The sequence below is a fragment of the Bos taurus genome, chromosome 17 (genome assembly GCF_002263795.3).
Source record: "Bos taurus isolate L1 Dominette 01449 registration number 42190680 breed Hereford chromosome 17, ARS-UCD2.0, whole genome shotgun sequence".
Classification (NCBI taxonomy): domain Eukaryota; kingdom Metazoa; phylum Chordata; class Mammalia; order Artiodactyla; family Bovidae; genus Bos; species Bos taurus.
Window position 1 is genome coordinate 70,041,473 of NC_037344.1, and position 21,027 is coordinate 70,062,499.

The window sequence follows — 21,027 nt, forward strand, 5'->3', positions numbered from 1 at the left end:
ATTCATCCCACAAATATATATTAAGTTCCTATTGTATACCAAACACTTCTAGGCCTGGGGGATTCAGCACAGAGCAAGATAGATCAAATCCCTTCCCTCATGAAGTGTATGTTCTGGTGGTGAGAGATAGACAGTAAGTAAATATATGAATATCATATGTCAGGGGTAACTGCTTGGAAGAGAAATGAAGTATGATAAGGGCATAGGTGCAGTGGGAGGTCATGAGAACCTCTGTGGTTAATGCCATCTGAGCAGAGAAATGAAACGTATCTGGGGGAAGAAGATTTTAGACAAGGTATACAAGAAAATGAGCAAAGACTCTGAGCCAGGAATGTGCTTGGCATGTGAAGAACAGCATGGTGTCCAGAGTGGCTATCCGATTTGTTCAGGGAATACTTGAGGGTAAGATTTGAGAAATCTTAGGTAGGTTAAAGAAAGGGGGATGGGATTTAGCAGGTTGATATCCTGGTAAGGGAGAAACTGTGGGAGTACAATTGCAAAGGCTGGTGAGTTTCAAGATCTTCACAAGGGGTGGTGACTTGATATGTAGGTAGAGACAAAGATTGGAAGGTGTGGGAGTCGTAGGAAGTGGAATGTAAAGCTGAGAAGGTGCGTGAAGCCAGCCTGGAGGTTTTAATGCCAGGCTTGTAGAATTTTCTGGTCTGCAGTAGAGACCATAGGTTTAGTGGCATGATGTGGGTATTTTATGTTTAGACTATCAGTTTGTTTTTGGTGGGCACGATGAATTGGACAAGGGTGAGGAAGAGCACCAGTCTGGAGTAGGGTACTTTGGGCCCTGAGCTGAGCTTGTTAGTGATAGGAATGGAGAAGGAGGCACCAACTAGAGGAAATGCCTTTTGTCATGATCAGGACAGGGTGACACGAATGGCCCTGGATATGGGATGGAGGGAGCAAGATAGGGTCCAAGAAGACCACAAGGTTTTAAAGCTGAATAGAAACCCATCATAGAATAGAAACCCAACTGTTAGGTTTCCACATTCCTGGTGGGTTGTCTGCCTTTTCTGGAGGCTAGGCTGGTTTTAGCCCAGGCTTCTGATCAGTGCAAACTGAGGCAGGGAGCTCAGGCTCAGACATACTAGGGAGGTGTGGGGTCCACCCCAGGTATCACTTTGGCATTTCACTGAGAGGACAGGGAACTGTACAAGTCTCTTATAAGTCTGTTCTTTCCCACTTTTGACATTTCTTTATACAGTAGCAAGAATTAGACTCTTACCTATTCATTCACATCCAGCAGTAGCTAAACATGAAACCATTGCTTGATTCTATTAAAATAAACCTTGAACATCCATCCTGGGATTCTGTTTGGTCAGATCTTTCTGGCCATGATTTATTTTTCCAGGAAAGAAAGTCTAGAATGTAGTTAAAGACATAGACTTTGGAGTTAGCAGACCCTGTGGTTTAATTCCAGCTCTAACACTTGCTAATGGACCATTTCTATTTCATTTTTAGTAAAATGGAAACAATACTAGTCCTTATTTCATGGAATCCTTATTTTTGATTTTTAGTTTTTAGTCACTCAAGTTGTGTCCAACTCTTTGAGACCCCATGGACTGTCAGACTCCTCTGACAGTCTATCCCGCCAGACTCCTCTGTCCATGGAATTCTCCAGGCAAGAATACTGGAGTGGGTTGCCATTTCCTCCTCCAGGGGATTTTTCCAACCATGTTCGTTTAGTTCATGCTTGCATAATGCTTAGAACACTGCCTGACACGTAATAAGGACTCAAAGTAATTCTTCTCTGCCGTTGACAATGGGTTGAGAATGACCATTGAAGAGTGTACGATTGGTTAACCAGGTTCACCAATTTGTAGCCCTTCCCCCAGATAAGAAAATGCCCACTCATTCACAGCTAAGTAAACTTGTTGGAAGTGAGAACCTGAGTGCCCCAAAGCTGCAAAAACCACCTGTCTTGTTTGTGTCTCTACCAAATATCTTAGTCCTCTACCAAGCTTGCCCTGCCCCCAGCACCTGGTTTGTCCCTCTTCGAGGTCTGTTATTTTTGTACATGTCCTTGCCCCTTATCCTCATGAAGGGCCCCAGAAGTTTGTGGCCTACTTTGTGTCTTGCATGTGGGCACATAGAAAACATTTGCTGAATTTGTTTTGAAAACCTCCCCTTCAGATTTTAGAGGCAGTGGGTTTTTTGTGTTTTTGGTTTTTTTTTTTTTGGCCGCATGGCATATAGGATCTTAGTTCTCCCATCAGGAATTGAACCTGTGTCCCCTGCAGTGGAAATGCGGAGTCTTAACCACTGGACCACCAGGAAAATCCTGAGGCTAGTGTATTTAATAGCTCAACTGTTTCCCCAGCCAACTCCCTAGGTATACAGGAAAGAAAGAAGGAAAGCTACTCACAATTCAGTTGCCAACTAAGTGCCAGGCACTGTGGGAGGTATTTTCATGTAATGTATGTCTCTTAATTCTCTTGGTAATGCTGTAAGGTGGATGATATTATCCTCTTTTTAAAGATTAAGAGACAAGGGAGGTGAAAAAGGTGAAGAGGATTAAGAGGTACAAATCTCTAGTTATAAAATAAGCCACAGGGATGTAATATACAGAATAAGGAATATGGTCAATAACATTGTAGTAACTTTGTACAGAAACAGGTGGTTACTGAGTGTGGTGATCATTTCATAATGTACACAGACATCACATCACTATACAGTACACCCAAAACTAACACAATGTGCTGCTGCTGCTGCTAAGTCGCTTCAGTCGTGGCCGACTCTGTGTGACCCAATGGACGGCAGCCCACCAGGCTCCCCCATCACTGGGATTCTCCAGGCAAGAACACTGGAGTGGGTTGCCATTTCCTTCTCCAATGCATGAAAGTGAAAAGTGAAAGTGAAGTCCCTCAGTGACCCCATGGACTGCAGCCTACCAGGCTCCTCTGTCCATGGATTTTCCAGGCAAGAGTATTGGAGTGCCGTGCCATTGCCTTCTCCGAACATAATATATATCAACTATATTTCAATTTAAAATCTTAACTGATAGGAACGGGGGGAGAAAGTTATTTGTTTACTTTCTTAAAAAAAAAAACTTTAAGACACAGGATCTGAGAGGTTAAATAATTTGCACAAGGACACAGAGTCAGGTTTCAAACCCAGGTCTAATTCCAGTTCTTCTGCTTAACCCTTAGAAATGTTTCCCAATAAACTAAAGAAGGGCAGAAGGGAACAACAGCAAGAACAAAACCTTCTGAGATTCCTGTGTTTGTGCCTTGACCTGAAAAATGAGAGGCCCCTGGTTTGGTGTCATAGACCCTCAGAATTAGTAAGAATAATCTGATCCCTCCTTTCATGAAGAATCTAAGGTCCAGATAAGTCCATAAGCATCTTTAAAAATCATCTACTTTTTCTTCCTTAGACACTCCCTTTGGTATATTTGGGAAGCTAGTGAGGAGGAAAATTCTTTGGTATGCAGAGAAGAGTATCTACTGGAACATAAATCATTATTGTTAGTCTTGTTGGTAGTCACTTCATTAAAATGTGATATTTTTTCTCTTGGCTGTTTCCTACCAGTTGCTGCCCTGCCCATTTGCTTCCTGCTTTATCCCTAAACAAATCAGATTTCTATACCTGACCTGTCAACTCCCAGGGGGCACAGCAGTCACCATACTTGTTTTGTGCTGCACGGAATTGGCTGGGTTTTGTTCCTGGTTCTCATTGTCTAGTGGAACATGAGAAGCACCATTGATTTTTTTTCTCAAGTGAAAGGATAAAATCTGTACATGTTGGTTCAGGTCAGGCTTTATGGTTTCATGAGCTCTCAGCGCTTGAAATTTCTCACCACTTTGAAGTCAGGAAAGGACTAGTTTGCAGAAACCCAACTCTTAGCTCAAGATTAAGGTGAATTTTAGTGTCTTATGGGAAACACACTGGCTCTGAGTTGGGGTGGCAGGCTGAGCCTTCCACAGAGTAACTGTAGTCTTGAGCAAGTCTCAGCTTATTTGAGGCTGCCTAGGGTCATGAACTGAGAAGGCGATGGCACCCCACTCCAGTACTCTTGCCTGGAAAGTCCCATGGATAGAGGAGCCTGGTGGGCTGCAGTCCATGGGGTTGCGAAGAGTCAGACACGACTGAGCGACTTCACTTTCACTTTTCACTTTCAAGCGTTGGAGAAGGAAATGGCAACCCACTCCAGTGTTCTTGCCTGGAGAATCCCAGGGACAGGGGAGCCTGGTGGGCTGCTGTGTATGGGGTCGCACAGAGTCTGACACAACTGAAGCGACTTAGCAGCAGCAGCAGCAGCAGGGTCATGAAACGGAGAAGGCAATGGCACCCTACTCCAGTACTCTTGCCTGGAAAATCCCATGGATGGAGGAGCCTAGTAGGCTGCAATCCATGTGGTCGCTAAGAGTCGGATACAACTGAACGACTTCACTTTCACTTTTCACTTTCATGCATTGGAGAAGGAAATGGCAACCCACTCCAGTGTTCTTACCTTGAGAATCCCAGTGACGGGGGAGCCTGGTGGGCTGCCATCTATGAGGTCGCACAGAATCAGACACAACTGAAGCAACTTAGCAGCAGCAGTAGAGTCATGAAAATCTTAAAAGGTCTGGTGGTCTCAGAACTTAGGTTTGAGCCTTTCTCATGGTTTGATAACTCAGTTATCCTCTGATCCCATTTATGTTTCAGAAAAATGAAAGGGTTAGGTTTGAATAGATGATTTTTAGCCTTACTATCCTCGTACCCTTGTGCCTGCCCCAGTAGAGTCACAGGTTGTTTGAGGGTCACATCACCAATTATTAAGTTGGGAGAGAGAAGCATGTATAAGCTGAATATGTTTTATACCGTTTTTCCAAAGATCCTGAAGGTGAGAAACTTCCTTAACGAGCCATTTATTACAATTATCACCTTGTCTGCATTGCACACTTAGCACTTCTTAAAAGCAACAAATCCCAGTAATAACCATGAAGGGATCAGTCAATTCAATTCAGTTGCTCAGTCATGTCTGACTCTTTGCGACCCCATGGACGGCAGCATGCCAGGCTTCCCTGTCCATCACCAACTCCCGGAGTTTACTCAAACTCGTGTCCATTGAGTCGGTGATGCCATCCAACCATCTCATCCTCTGTCATCCCCTTCTCCTCCTGCCTTCAGTCTTAATCTGTGAAGGCACAGTTTTTTGATTATTAAACACCTAACAAGGGCTCTGTATTGTTCAAAGTTGCTGAGGGCATTTACGTAGCCAAGCTCCCTTTTTCAGACTCTTGACAATCAGTAGTCGCTGTTAAGTCTGCAAACAGGATCGGTAAACACAGTCAAGGGAGAGGTGAACAGCCTGGTACAATGAGGTCTTTTCTTAGAGGAAGACTTTCCCAGGCAGATAGCACTCAAGATTGGTCTTCCACTGGGCCTCACCAAAATCTCCAAGACTTTGTATTACTATATTTTTCTTCCTTTTCCTAGAATGAAGGTTATAAGAGAGAATCATTGACTTTTAAGACTGTAAGCGTGCGGAAAAGGCCAAGAGTATTTTTCTGAAGAAAATCCAGGCATGGGAGGCTGAAGGTTCTGAGGGAATTGCCTAGGCCAGGTACAGTGTGACAGACCAGGACATTTTCATATGACTTTACCTGGAGGTAGTCCTAAGGACACATTCCAGGTGACTCATCGCTGCTGACTGTTGAAGCTTATCTTTGGAAATTACCTCTATAGCTGGCAGCTGGGTAAAGTTTTTCAGTTGGATTTGCCACATAAAGGAGTATCCATTTGGCACCCACCTTTAGGCTAGGCCTTGGAGATCTGAAGATGATCAAGATACGATCTTTGCCCCTTAGAGCTGGGGGCAGTGATGCAGACTGGGAGGGAGGGACTGAAGGAGGCAGAAACAATGAGCTGTAATTACAGAACAAAAGGTATTAAGCAGGTATTTGACAAAGTGAAACAAACACTTACTGCCTTTAGAGGACCGTGAAGGGAAGGTGGACGTCTGATGAAGGGCAGAAAAGGTGGGTAAATAGTAGCCTAAACACCTAGAGTAGCTCGAGGTGTGAGCGTTAGGATACAGGAATATGAATGTGTGTGACAGGGATGAAAAATAGATCAAGATGTGACTAGAACATTCCTTTGTAAGGCGTGTTAAAAGATAAAGGTTCTTTAGGGCCACCTTGTAGAGGGCCATTCCTTCCTTTTTCTTCATTTCTTTATTTTTGGCTGTGGCTGAATCTTCATTACTGTGAGCAGAGACTCTTCTTTATTGCAATGTTCTGGCTTCTCATTGTGGTGGCTTCTCATGTTGTGGAACATGGGCTCTAGAGCGCACAGGCTTCAGTAGTTGTGGTGCATGGGCTTAGTTGCCCCACAACATGTGATATCTTCCCGGACCAGGGATTGAACCCATGTTCCCTGCATTGGCAGGCAGTTTCTTAGCCACTGGACCACCAGGGAAGTCCTCCTTTCAATAAATGTTTGTTGAGGGATTGTAATAGACCAGGGAGCTGACAATAGGCAGCTTTAGTGTGTGTGAGGAGCTTGTGTTCCTGCCTTAGGAGCTTTGCACAGATCTGCCCACCATCCCAGCTTCCACAGCTATCCTTTCCTCCTCCGCTTTGCCTGCTTAATTTCTCTTCATCCTTTAGAGCTCAACTTGGAAATTACTTCCTTAAGGAATATGTTTTTGTGTGCCCTACCCAACACCATTTGCTCCGTTATAAGGACTTGATATCTCCTTCCTATGACTTGCCACAATTATAGTGAAAATAATTATGTTATTGTTTAATATATGCTCTATGTTTAATCTGTCTCCTGTGTGCTGCTCTTTTCCGACCAAGCACAGTTAGATACATAGTTGGCATGCAATAAATATTTGCTGAAAGAATGACTGAAGCATGTCCATTGAATTTAGCAATAAGCAGTCACTGTTGATCTTGGTGAGACAGTTTCAGAGAAATGGTGGGGGTGGAAGTCAAATTGCAGTGGATTGTGTGGTAAATAGGAAGTGTGGAAATGAAAGCAGTGCAGTATGTGTAGACAGCTTGTTTTTAAGTTGAAGTATAGTTGAGCTCCTTATTGCCAAATTCAGACTTAAATTGAAGAAAGTAGGGAAAACCACTAGACCATTCAGGTATGACCTAAATCAAATCCCTTTTGATTATACAGTGGAAGTGAGAAATAGATTTAAGGGACTAGATCTGATAGAGTGCCTGATGAACTATGGACTGAGGTTTGTGACATTGTACAGGAGACAGGGATCAAGACCATCCCCAGGGAAAAGAAATGCAAAAAAGCAAAATGGCTCTCTGGGGAGGCCTTACAAATAGCTGTGAAAAGAAGAGAAGCAAAAAGCAAAGGAGAAAAGGAAAGATACAAGCATCTGAATGCAGAGTTCCAAAGAATAGCAAGAAGAGATAAGAAAGCCTTCCTCAGCGATCAATGCAAAGAAATAGAGGAAAACAACAGAATGGGAAAGACTAGAGATCTCTTCAAGAAAATTAGAGATTCCAAAGGGACATTTCATGCAAAGATGGGCTCGATAAAGGACAGAAATGGTATGGACCTAACAGAAGCAGAAGATATTAAGAAGAGGTGGTAAGAATACACGGAAGAACTGTACAAAAAAGATCTTCACAACCAAGATAATCACGATGGTGTGATCACTCACCTAGAGCCAGACATCCTGGAATGTGAAGTCAAGTGGGCCTTGAAAGCATCACATATATGAACAAAGCTAGTGGAGGCGATGGAATTCCAGTTGAGCTATTTCAAATCCCGAAAGATGATACTATGAAAGTGCTGCACTCACTATGTCAGCAAATTTGGAAAACAGCAGTGGCCACAGGACTGGAAAAGGTTAGTTTTCATTCCAATCCCAAAGACAGGCAATGCCAAAGAATGCTCAAACTACTGCACAGTTGCACTCATCTCACATGCTAGTAAAGTAATGCTCAAAATTCTCCAAGCCAGGCTTCAGCAATACATGAACCGTGAACTTCCAGATGTTCAAGCTGGTTTCAGAAAAGGCAGAGGAACCAGAGATCAAATTGCCGACATCCACTGGATCATTGAAAAAGCAAGAGAGTTCCAGAAAAACATCTATTTCTGCTTTATTGACTATGCCAAAGCCTTTGACTGTGTGGATCACAATAAACTGTGGAAAATTCTGAAAGAGATGGGAATACCAGACCACCTGACCTGCTTCTTGAGAAACCTATATGTAGGTCAGGAAGCAACAGTTAGAACTGGACATGGAACAACAGACTGGTTCCAAATAGGAAAAGGAGTACATCAAGGCTGTATATTGTCACCCTGCTTATTTAACTTACGTGCAGAGTACATCATGAGAAACGCTGGACTGGATGAAGCACAAGCTGGAATCAAGATTGCAGGGAGAAATATCAATAACCTCAGATATGCAGATGACACCACCCTTATGGCAGAAAGTGAAGAGGAACTCAAAAGCCTCTTGATGAAGGTGAAAGAGGAGAGTGAAAAAGTTGGCTTAAAGCTCAACATTCAGAAAACAAAGATCATGGCATCTGGTCCCATCACTTCATGGGAAATAGATGGGGAAACAGTGGAAACAGTGTCAGACTTTATTTTTGGGGGCTCCAAAATCAGATGGTGACTGCAGCCATGAAATTAAAAGATGCCTACTCCTTGGAAGAAAAGTTATGACCAACCTAGATAGCATATTGAAAAGCAGAGACATTACTTTGCCAACAAAGGCCCATCTAGTCAAGGCTGTGGTTTTTCCAGTGGTCATGTATGGATGTGAGAGTTGGACGGTGAAGACAGCTGAGCACCGAAGAATTGATGCTTTTGAACTGTGGTGTTGGAAAAGACTCTTGAGAGTCCCTTGGACTGCAAGGAGACCCAACCAGTTCATTCTGAAGGAGATGAGCCCTGGGATTTCTTTGGAAGGAATGATGCTAAAGCTGAAACTCCAATACTTTGGCCACCTCATGCAAAGAGTTGACTCATTGGAAAAGACTCTGATGCTGGGAGGGATTGGGGGCAGGAGGAGAAGGGGACAACAAAGGATGAGATGGCTGGATGGCATCACTGACTCCATGGATGTGAGTCTGAGTGAACTCCGGGAGTTGGTGATAGACAGGGAGGCCTGGCGTGCTGCGATTCATGGGGTCACAAAGAGTTGGACACAACTGAGCGACTGAACTGAACTGAGGCTTTCTCTGGTTGTGGCGAGTGTGGGCTGCTCTCCGTTGTGGTGCTTCTCGTTGGGCTTCTCGTTGCAGTGGCTTCTTGTGCTGCAGAGCTCGGGCTCTAGGTACTCAGGCTTCAGTTGTGGCTCACGGGCTTAATTGCTCCACGGCAGGTGGGATCTTCCTGGACCAGGGATCGAATTCTAGTCCCCTGCATTGGCAGGTGAGTCTTACCCAGTACACCACCAGCAAAGTCCCATAAGTTTATCTTCTGTTAGACAGCTTTTAATACATGTGGCTACGAAGTGGAGAAGCAAGGGTGGTAGCTAGAGGAGAAAGCGGGCTCCAGATTTGTTTTTAATGGGAAAAACTTGAACTTATTTAAATGGCAGTTGGAAGGAGCCAGTGGAAAAGGGAGTGGTGGTGGAGACTGTCTTCTGAAAGGTGTGATGGGGTGGAGTCCAGATCATAGCACATTGTTCAACAGTTGAGTTCTGTAGACACTGGGGAGTCTGGGCGAGTCAGCCGAGACTGTGCAGTACACCAGGAAAAGAAGCTGTCTATGGGGTCGTACAGGGTCGGACACAACTGAAGCGACTTAGCAGCAGCAGCAGTGTCTAGTACAGAGCACGTGTTAAGTGTTTGTTTAATGGCTTTGAGTTTCTGAAGACTGGAGCGCACCGCAGGCTCTGGAGGGTATGGACATAACGAATTAGCTTGAATATCTTCATAGTGGAAAGTCCTGATTCTTCTTGAATTTCGGAAACAGCCAGAGGTCACTCAGAGCCAAGACAAATTGTTGAGCAAGTGGGTGGTCAGTTCAGAGACTGTTCCTTGTGGGTTAAAAGTAAAAGCAAGAAACAGGTGTAGCTTAAAATAATCAGACTTGCTGGGGGTGAGACATGGCAGTCTTAACAGGCCTTTCATATAAGAGTTCCCAAAACATTTCATGCCAGTACCTCCAGAACTGGGAAGATTCATTTTGATGTCTGTGTTCACTAAAAACCCTCTCACTAAACCACCGGTTGGAGACAGTGTCTCAGACTTTTCTGCCTCAGAGTTTGTGAGGTTTTTGGTGCACTGTGTGAACACTACCACCTTCAAAACACAAAGGCTTCTCCCCCTTGAAAGTCTTAAGAAGTTTAGATCCAGGAGGTGATGCGTGCATAGGAGAGAAGCAGGTGGGCCGAGGCTTTAAAACCTTCTGCCAGCTTGTTCAACTCTTCCCTGTGCTGCGAGGACAGCTGCCGGTGCCCTGGCTGCCCCGGAAGGCCGCCAGGCAGTCTTGAAGTGTGCGGAGCCGTGCATTGTCTATTCATAGCCCCTGTGCCTGTAAACCAGGGTCCGGTGCCTGTCACTGTGCCTGTGGCAGTCTGGAGTTACCCAGAGAGAACAAAGCTGCACACACGGGCACACAACAGAGTCTTGTAACAACCCTGTCCCATTTCCTAGGCCCGAGTCAGGTACCACAACTTGATCTCAGCTGCCCGCTTTATTTCACGAAGTTAGCACCTGAATCACACCAGGAGCATTGTGTTCTGTCCCTTTGGAAGGGACATGGACGGGCTCTGTGCTACTGCCCATACTTCTCTGAGCCCACACAGCCCTTCCCCATCCTTTTTCAGGCTTTAGTAAACTTTCCCCATCTTTCAAGGCTCAACTTCCCCTGCAGACACTTTACTGGCTCCCCTGAGCAGAATGAGCAGGAACTAGAAAGAGCACAGGCTTTAGAGTGAGCCAGACCTGAGTTGGGATGCTAATGCTGCTGCTTGAGCTTTCACCCCCAGCCCCAAGTTTCCGTTCCCTCACCTATTAAATGAATATAATAATACCTGTCTCATGGTATTGTTTTGAGAATTGAGATTGGGTCTGTGAAAGAACCTAGCACAGTTCTTGGCAAGTAGGAGGCGTTCATGAAATGTTTGTTCTTTCCCTACTGTACTGGTAATTTCTTTCTCTGAACTAAATACTTTGATGTGAAATAACATCTCAGTAAAAAAAAATTACAATATGGAAGAATGTTTCTTTTTCAGTGCATTTCCTCTTCCAGGAGCAAGGTGATTTATCCAACAGCCTCCAGTGTAGAGCTTAGACTGATGGGTCCAATGAAAAGACCCGTGATGCTGATTGAATGAATGAGCTCCTAGACAAAGTGATGGGAAATCAGCACAACTAGGGCTTTTGAGGAGAAGGACAAGGCTGCAACTTGTGTAACCTAGAGAACAGACCTTTCTGGGTGCTGGCTAGGGACAGTTGTAGGAAAGGCCGACCCGAAAAGAAAGAGACTTGTTCATTTCATGTACTCAGGACTGTAAGCATGGGCTGAAAGGAAGGAATAGGCAGGTTTTGTTTCAGTAAAAAAAAGGAACAACCAGAACCAGCTTTTAAAATATTTATTTACTGGTTGCTTCAGGTCTTTTGTTGCTGCACTTAGACTTTCTCTGGTCGCAGCGAGCAGGGGTTCTACTCTGGGGAGCACAGGCTCTAGGCACACAGTAGTCAGAGCACAGGGGCTCAGTAGTTGTGGCACATGGGCTTAGTTGGAATCTTCCTGGACCAGAGATCGAACCCGGGCCCCCTGCGTTCCTATGCACTATACCACCAAGGAAGTGCCGGGACCATTTTTTAAAAAGTGGAGCGACACTGCTTTTGAGGCTATGGAGTTGCTGTTGCTGGGGAGATGAGCAGCTGGATGATTGCTCAGAAGGGATCTTGTGGAGTAGGGAACCGTGCGTGTAGCAGAGCATCACTCAGCCCTTCCAGCACCAGAGTCTGTTAAGTCCATCTTCTACAAGGTGGGGATCCTGCCCCCGCACTCCCTGCTTCTTCAGCCTCTGAACCCCTTGCTTCTGTGTGCAGGTGACGATGCCTGGAGGTGTCAGGGCTGTGGAGACTATGTCGCTCCAAACCAGAGGTTGTACAGGACCGTCAGCGAAGCCTGGCCCACCTCCTGCTTCCGGTAAGTGAGTCCATGTGCCTGTCTTCACCAGCACCCTGCGGGCCAGGCACTGGCCTTCATCCTCTGGAAGATACAGAACATGCTTCTGACTTGAGAGTTTCCATTTCGAGGGGTGATGTTCAGGGGGCAAAGAGGGAGGTGCCCAGGAAGTACATGTGAGCAGAGGTCAGGTGTGGCCCCCTGACGCCAGATGGAACTGGAAGAACGGCACGTGGGCCAGGTATGGCTAAAGATGGGAGGTTTGGGGATGGGAGGAGCCCTTTTCAGGGTGTCCCAGCACCCTCACCTGGCAGATGAGGAGACTGAGGAGGAGAACGTGCGACTTTCCTACACCTGCACTTCTGATTACACAGATGCCTTGAGGGCTGTTGGCACAGCCAGCTCTTCTTCACCCCAGGATGCCTCCCTAGCTTCCTGCTTTTTATTATCAACTCTGTTATATCAGTGGCTCTTAGATGATTGTTTGGTGGAAGCTTGGTTTCTTGAAAACAGCACAGCCTTTAATGTCAGATCTGTTCCTGCTCTCTGAGACTCAGTTTCTTCATCAGGAAAATACAGATGTTAATCATCTCTCTCACAGACTTGTTGAGATCTAATGAAGTCAAATATGCCAAGGGTCCAGCCCATGGTAGGTACCTACTGAATGGCTGGAATCCTCGAGAGTAGGAGCTTGTCTTTGTATAATACAGAGCATAACCCAGCGCCTGGCCCGCAGTCATTCTTCACCGGGAGGCTGGGTGGGCATTTGTGGCCCTCGAGGTCTGAAGCGGCAGGGCTGTGCTCACGACAGAGAATGAGACAGAGTGCAGACAGGCACCACATGCTGTAAATACCAGCTCCCACACACAGCAGAGCATCCCCTGTGCTGATAGCAAGTTACTGAATTGACCTTTGAGCACTTGCCTCCGCCCAGGGAACTATGTGGCGGGTTGGCCTGGAGGGCTCTGGCCTCTGGAGGAGTTGGAGCACTTTCCTGCCCTTTCAGCTCTAACTCAGAGCTCGCCAGTCTTCGCTGTGCATCTGATTACCTTGGTTACTCCTCTTATCCCCAGGGAAGTTGATTCTACTTCCGTTTTGCTTCTTTGGTAAGATAGGAGCAGAGTGTCAGAGCTGCAGGGGCCTCTGGCTGCCCTTTCATTTTACAGCTCAGCCAAACCAGCATCAGAGCCCTGTGAGTTCCCAGGCTGGAACTGTCCTCGGCCTTCAACCCACATGGTCATGTTTGTTCCTGCCATTTTCTTACTTCTATGGATATCTGCTATCCAAAATAAGCAAGAATGGGTAGAACAAGCTATAGGAGAATTGCTGGATTCTCCTATAACTAGAAGCACCACTTCCTGAATGATACAGCCCCTTCATATCACAGACTCGAGGCCTGAAACCAGAAAGACAAAAATTACATGGACTGGCCATGGATGAAATGAGCTGGCTCTAGAACTTAAGTCTTGGGTCACTAGTAGGTCTGGTGAGATGCTAGCTTGTTAGAGTGCACTGTGTGTGTGTATGAGACAGACACAAGTACGTGCTCACAATGAAGTGAGGCATGTTATCCTGGTGGCAAAGAGTGCAGGCTATGAAAGAGAACTGTTTTCAAATCCTGGCTTTGCAGTTTGTTAACTGGCCATCAGTGACTTCCCTGAGCTTCAGGTACCTCATCTGTAAAATGGGGAAAAGAATAGTTCTCGTCTCACAAGGTGGTTCAAGAGGATTAAAGGTAGTGACCTGTGAAAAGTCCCTGGCATAGGGCCTGACACATAGAAAACCATTAATAATCAGTAGTTGTCATTAAGTGCTATGTTGAGTGTGTGTCTACATTCCCCTATATGCGCATGTGTATTTTAACTTTGAACCACCCTGGCACAGTTAAACCAACGTCATGCCTGTGGGGGAAGCATTCAGGTCAGTCTCCTATTTGCAGCTTTGCCTCGAGGACAGAATCTTTCTGATCTCGCTCTACTGAAGGGGCACGTCTCCCGACTCCTGAGCTTTCCCATGAAGTGGATGGCGTGGAACCCTCAGACAGAGCCTGGCGGTTTGCCCTGGGGAGACTGGCTGCTCTGGAGCCAATTTGTTGTTGTTCAGTCACTCAGTCCTGTCTCTGTGACCCCCATGGACTGGAGCATGCCAGCCTTCCCTGTCCTCCACTAGCTTCCGGAGTTGGCGCAAACTCATGTCTGTTGAGTCGGTGATATCCAACCATCTCATCCTCTGTCACCCCCTTCTCCTCCCATCTTCAGTCTTTCCCTGCATCACGGTCTTTTCCAGTGAGTCAGCTCTTCACATCAAGTGGCCAAAGTATTGGAGCTTCAGCATCAGTCCTTCCAGTGAATATTCAGGGTTGATTTCTTTTAGGATTGATTGCTTCGATCTTGCTAATTTGACTCTGCCCCAAATTGGAGGAATATCTTCAGGGCTTGGAAGGACTGCATTTTCTCTCTGACTCTAGAAGTGACCTTGGTTACGAGGAGCACAAGGCCTCAGCCTGAACTGTCTTAAAAGGTCTCTTCCACCCCAGCTCATCTGATTTCAGAGTGTGGGTTCAGAGTGTCTGGGTTCAAGTCTGCCAGAAGCAGGGCCCTCCCTTCCAGCTACCCAAAGAAAATCCATTCTTTGTGATTCCCAGCCCGGCTCTTACCCAGCTGGGCTCCAGTTACAATAAAGGAAATGACTTTTCTTCTCCCCTTCCCCCACACCTTTGTTTTCCTAGTCACAGGGTGGGGCTGGATATTGAATGGAGAAATTGCTGGAGTTTGGCCCAAACTCCCCCCCTCGCCTTCTTACACCAGCCCATCCTCTGTCTGCAGCCACATCCGTAATCTTGCCTCTGATAGTGCCTTCCGCCAGATTCTCAGGTTCCCCGGACAACAGGAAATCACTTACGGCTGGGAACCGCGGCTGTACAGTGGAGGCCAGGTGACAAACCTCCTGGAAGTCTGGAATTGTGCTGGTGCCAGTGGGCGCCTGGCCAGGATCCCCCTGGTCTCTGGATGCTTGGTGACCACCCCTCCCGCTTCCTCCCCTCAGCCTTTGCAGTGGGCCCATTTGGACTCTTAAGTTCCTCTGACCTTCCTTCTCCATGAGCAGTGCTGTTGGCTCTAGAGCCGGGGCCCTCCTCTCTGAAGCTCTCTGGAAAACTGGCCCCTCTTGCTGGGGAGGGAAGCAGCTGGGCCGCTCACCCTTTGCTGTTGTTTAGTCAATATGCTGGGTCTGACTTTGTGACCCCGTGGACTACGGCAAGCCAAGCTCCCCTGTCCTTCACTGTCTCCCAGAGATTGTTCAAACGCATGGCCATTGAGTCGGTGGTGCCATCCAGCCATCTTATCCTCTGTGGCCCCCATCTCCTCCTGCCTTCAGTCTTTCCCTGCATCAGGGTCTTTTCCAACAAGTCAGCTCTTCCCATCAGGTGACCAGTGTATTGGAGCTTCAGCATCAGTCCTTCCAGTGAATGTTCAGGGTTGCTTTCTTTTAGGATTGACTAGTTTGATGTCCTTGCCGTGCAAGGGACTCTCAAGAGTCTTCTCCAGCACCACAATTCGAAAGTGTCCATATTTTGGCACTCATTGTAGCTGAGGTTAAAACAAGAAGCTATGAGTGGTGACTTGGTCTCTTGGCATGTTTGCAAAGCAGGTGACAGGTTTTCTGAAGACTGTCCTTTTCACCCTCGTCAGAAACGGTTGGCCATGGAGGAGGGTAAAGCTGCCTCTGCTGGTCTTCGTGGCCCCGACCTAGAACTCTGCTGTCTGACCTGCTTTGACATCATCTTCAGAGGGAAACACCGGGCCCCCTCCCCCCATACGGCTCCTGCTCACGCTCAGGGCCTTCTTCCTCAGGGCCATGAAGAGCTTTCTCTTTCGAGAAGTGTTTGCTAAAGGCAGAGCTCTGGAAAAGAGATGCCGCAGATAGAAAGCTGTCATCACTTCGTCAAGCTGCAGACCATTTCCTCTAAATTTGTGACTCCAGGAAAGGCTGGTGAAGAAATCACAGACGTAGCCACCGACTGTGGTGTAATGGGCTGGCTGACGACAGAGGGTTTTCTGCGGTGCTGAGAGCACCCACACCCCTATCCACACAAGCACAGTAGCTTGATAATTAGAGTAACAGGTACCATTTATCGAATGCTCACTCTGCACCAGACACTGTCCTAAGCACTTCACATACATTATCTCATTTAATTTCCACAGCACCCTAATAATGGTGGTGCTGGTCTTACCTATTTTACAAATATAGGGAAGTGGAGCTTACTTGCCCACAGTCACAGAGCTAGTAGCTGGCATAGCTGGGATCTGAATCGAGGTGTCCTGCCTCCTGGCTTACCAGAGTCTTTGCATTCCTGACTGGGGCAGTCATTTAACCTCCCTGAGGCTAGATTTCCTCTTCTGTAAAGGCAAGGTGAAAAGAGACCACTGGTGGTATCAGCTAACATTGAAGGGCCTCTGTTCAAAGGCTTCGAGAACTCAAGTGTCGACAGAAAGTGCTGTTAAACGGCTCCGGGCGTGGGAGTCGGTGGAGCATCCCTGCCCCCTGCTGTTGGTGCTGCTGCCACTCAAGCCCCTGATGCCCATTGACCCGTTTGTCCAGTTCGTCTCTAAGGAAGCTGTCAGCAGCAGGGCGTTAAGGCGGGTGCTCAGGGGCCTGCGGCCTGCCGCGCCGGGAAGGGAAAGGGCAAACACCTGGGCCGCCTTTTGCCCCCACAGGGGACTCCATCGTGGACAAGGTGGGGCTGCTGGTATGCAGCAGAGCTGTGCACCTTAGTCCTGCTCTGTTCTCTGGAAAGAGAAAACTAAGATCCCATAGAAGCCCCGCAGCAGCTACTGGGGCAGAGATGGAGAGGGGTTGTGGGGAGCCAGGGATGGACAACTGATATTTACTAAGCATTGTATTGGGAGTTTCACTTAGATTATCTGATTGAATCGGTTTCACTTAGCTTGCCTTACAGTGATCCTGCAACCCCATTTTGTCCTAAAACAGAAAGGGCCAGAAAGGATAGGTAACTTGCTCAGAGTCACACAGAGCTGACGTTTGAATTCAGGTCTCTCTGGCTCGGGGCGGGGGTGGGTGTGGGGGGTTCTTCTTCCCACTGTGACTTCCACAGAGGAACAATAGACCTGGATTTGAGCTTTAACTGAGCCAGGCCAGCTGTGTAACTGGACCAGGTCGTTAGCTACAATGAGCCTCATTTTCTTATCTCTAAGACATGGTGAAAGTTACCCACCTCATGAAGTCCCTGTGAGCATCACAGACGTAGCGGATCAGAGAGCACTGAGAGTGTTAGGATGGGGCAACGCAGGGTCAGCGGCTGCAGGGGCAACTCTGGTCCTTAGTTTGCCATTCTGACTTCACTTAGAGCATCATCTACTGTATTAAAGCATGCAGTTGGCTGCTGTTGGGGATACAGATTTGACTTCTTGGCCTGGTCTCCTAGCTTGGAGCATTCTTAACAGTGGGCTCTAGTCTGTCTTCCACTGTGTCTCTCCCCTGGAACATTCCCTTGTTGGTGGTCCAGAGGACAGCCCCACCAGTCTGTCTGCCAGCCACTTTTCAGTCCATCTTGTCTGGCCTCCTGAGCTGCGCTGGAGGTGTTAACGTGAACCAGAGTTCGCAGTCAGGCTGCTTGAGTTTCCATCCCAGCGCCACTTGAGTCACCACCTTCATCTTTCTTTGCCACAGTTTCCTCCTCTATAAAGGAGTGACTTGGTTCCATCTCAAAAGGTCATTCTTTGTGCAGACTAAATTTGACCGTGTGCTCAGTGCACTTAGCACTGCCTGGCCGTAATCAGGACTTAATAGGTGTTAGCGTTGACTGTTGGTGTCTCAGTCACTCTGGAAGCGGCCCCTCCCCTTGGCTGCCCCGAGTTTCCCCGATCTCTCTGGTCGTTGTGGCTTGTTCACGCCTCTCTACCCAGCTCTGAAATGCTGCCGCCCCTCCGGGTACTCTATTTCCTCCCTGGGCAGCCTCACCCACCCCTGCGGCTCCTGTCGTCCTGCACACACTGGTGACCTATACTCCACACACTGATGAAACCAGTACCAGTCCAGACCTTTCCACTGAGTTCTAGACTAGCTGTCCTTCTGTCGACCTCACATGTCCCTTTGGATGTCTTGTGGACATCTCAGACCCCGCTGGACCTTCAGTCTTCCCCCCAAACTGACTTCTTTTCCATTGTTACCTGTCCCGTTGAATGGTGCCACCATCCGCCCACTGCCCAAGCCACAGCCCAGGTGTTCTTCACCTCTTGTCATCTGCATATCCAAGCCTGCCGGTTTTAATATCTCTTTAAATAGTAATATAATAGCTTTGAATGCCTCCACTTCTTTCCATTGCTCCTATCACCACTGTGTTCTGGGTTACCACCATCCCTCACCTGATGACCGCAGTAGACATCTAACTGTCCATAGTCATTCTGCACCCCCAGTCCATTCTCCACAGAGAAGCCAGAGTAGGTGATCTGTGGGGGGGAAAAAAAAACCAGTGTGACCCCATCACATTCTGTCATCTCTCTGCCTTATACACTTCAGCAACTTTCTAGCGTTCTTAGATCAAGGCCACAGTCCTTTTGGGTGCCTGTAGAGCCCCCTGTGGCCTGGCCTCGCCCCACAGCCTCTGTTTCCTCTGCTTCAGCCTTGCTGCTCCTCACAGATCCAAAACTTGCTCTTCTTTCTTCTGAAAGGACTTTGTTCCTGCTGTTCGCTCTGCCTGGAATGCCTCCTCACCCTGTTTTGGTCTAATTAACACCTGCTCATCCTTTAGATCTCTACCTGGATGAGGAATGGATGTGTCAGGGAAGTCGCTGCAGAATAGGTCATGGCCCCTGTTTCACAGACCTTTCCCTTTGAAGCCTTTTCTGTGGGTTTAAGCTCACATTTATTCACTTGATCATCTTCTTAATGACATCCTCAGATCTGTACTCTGCTAGCATAACTTGGTTGGGGACCACAGGGCTTTTTACCTGTCATGTGTCGCCACTGAGCTCATGTTGGCATGGGAGGGATAGTTGTTGAATGAATTGCCAGGGGGCGGCGAAGAGATGTGAAGTAAGTGAGGCCTTTCCTTGCCCTTCCTTCCCCACATCCTTCCCTCAGCAGCCTCTGTGGCTGCAGTTACTGTAAACGGTAGTGAGTGAGTGGTTCTGAATGTTGGGTTACTTGGGACAGCTGCCTGCATCTGTTGAGGTGAGAAGTTAAAGACTTGTCTTCTGCTCCCAAAGGAGCCCGAGAGGCTGGCCCAGGAGTCCTCCTGTCCAGCGGCAGGTCTTGACCTGTCCTTCTGTGTAGGTACAGTCCAGACAGGAGTAAGCCCTGGAGAGAGAAGGGGCTCAGCTACTGTGGCCCAAATTGGTCATGAACTGCCCTGAAATCTGCCAAGTCCCAATTCTAGTTGTAAGTTTTAAATTTTGTTTTTTAAACTTTTAGAAATCTTTGAAAGATGGCATTAGCTAAAGATGACCATTGAGTGTAAGGGAGGGGGGGGAAGTATCTTTTACTTTTGGGTGATTTATGGTGGGGAGAGTGTGGATTTGGGCACTTCCCCAAGAACTTGGAGATGAAGTTTGTCCTGTGGGGGTTAGACTGGTTGGGTCCGTGTGGAATGGGAGCAGTCTTGTGTGGTAGTTAAGAAAGACTCTAGAACTAGATTGCGTGGAGGCAAATCCTGGCCCTGGCATCTACTAGCTGGGCACCTTGAGCAGGGTACTCACTCTCTCTGTGCTTTGTTTCTTCATCTGTGAAACGGAGAAAATTGCCTACTGCCTGCCTCCTGGTATTATTTTGGGGGCGAGTGAGTGAAGCTGTGTGTGGCCCTGGTGGGGCCAGGGCTGGCAGAGCAAGCACTTGTCACTATTATCTGCTTGTTGGTAGCTGCCAGGGAGCCCTGAGTCTCCCAGGGCTGAATCAGTATGTAAATTGGTGACATATGCTCCTTAGAAGAAAAGCTATGACCAACCTAGACAGCATATTAAAAAGCAGAGACATGACTTTGCCAACAAAGGTCCATCTAGTTAAAGCTATGGTTTTTCCAGTAGTCATGTATGGATGTGAGAGTTGGACTATAAAGAAAGCTGTGTGCCAAAGAATTGATGCTTTGGGACTGTGGTGTTGGAGAAGACTCGAGAGTCGGAGATCCAACCAGTCCATCCTAAAGGAGATCAGTCCTGGGTGTTCATTGGAAGGACTGATGTGGAAGCTGAAACTCCAATACTTTGGCCACCTGATGCGAAGAGCTGACTCATTGGAAAAGACCTTGATGCTGGGAAAGATGAGGGCAGGAGGAGAAGAGAACGACAGAGGATGAGATGGCTGGATGGCATCATCGACTCGATGGACATGAGTTTGAGTAGGCTCCAGGAGTTGGTGATGGACAGGGAGGCCTGGCGAGCTGTAGTCCATGGGGTCGCAAATGTTGGACACAACTGAGTGACTGAACTGAACATACTTAAAGAAGTAATGATTTTTTTTTCAATTAAAATTATTTTAAAAACTAGTGGAAGTCTTCCCTGGTGGCTCAGTGGTAAATAATCCACCTGCCAATGCAGAAGACATGGATTTGATCCCTGGTCCAGGAAGATCCCACATGGCACAGAGCAGCTCAGCCCATGCACCACAACTGTTGAATCTGTGCTTTAGAGCCCGTGAGCTGCAACTGCTGAGGCCTGTGCTCCCCAGTGCCTGTGCTCCACAGGAGAGGTCACTGTGATGAGAAACCCTTGCACCACCACTGGAGAGTAGCCTCGACTCTCTAATGAGAGAAAAGTCTGCACAGCAGCAAAGACCTAACACAGCCAAAATAAGTGATTTTTAAAGAAAAGAAAAGTCAGTAGAATAATGTCCAGCAGTGAAACAGAAAGTGAAAAGTCAGGCAAAGCTAAAAGTATGTCCACATAGAGATACCGAATCTGGGTTTAGTCACCAGAAGGGCCTTCTTTGTTGCAGGCAGGGCTGGTTTGG

General features: G+C 47.3%; 1 protein-coding gene across 2 annotated transcripts in view; it reads left to right on the top strand.

Annotated features, from left to right (window-relative positions):
- Positions 1–21,027, top strand: part of LIMK2 (LIM domain kinase 2) — a 54,488-nt gene that overhangs the window by 2,659 nt on the left and 30,802 nt on the right. The window contains 1 exon segment of one of the 2 annotated variants that reach the window (NM_001038098.1): positions 11,988–12,087. In NM_001038098.1, coding sequence (NP_001033187.1) covers positions 11,988–12,087 — 100 coding nt within the window. 2 annotated transcript variants of the gene reach the window in all.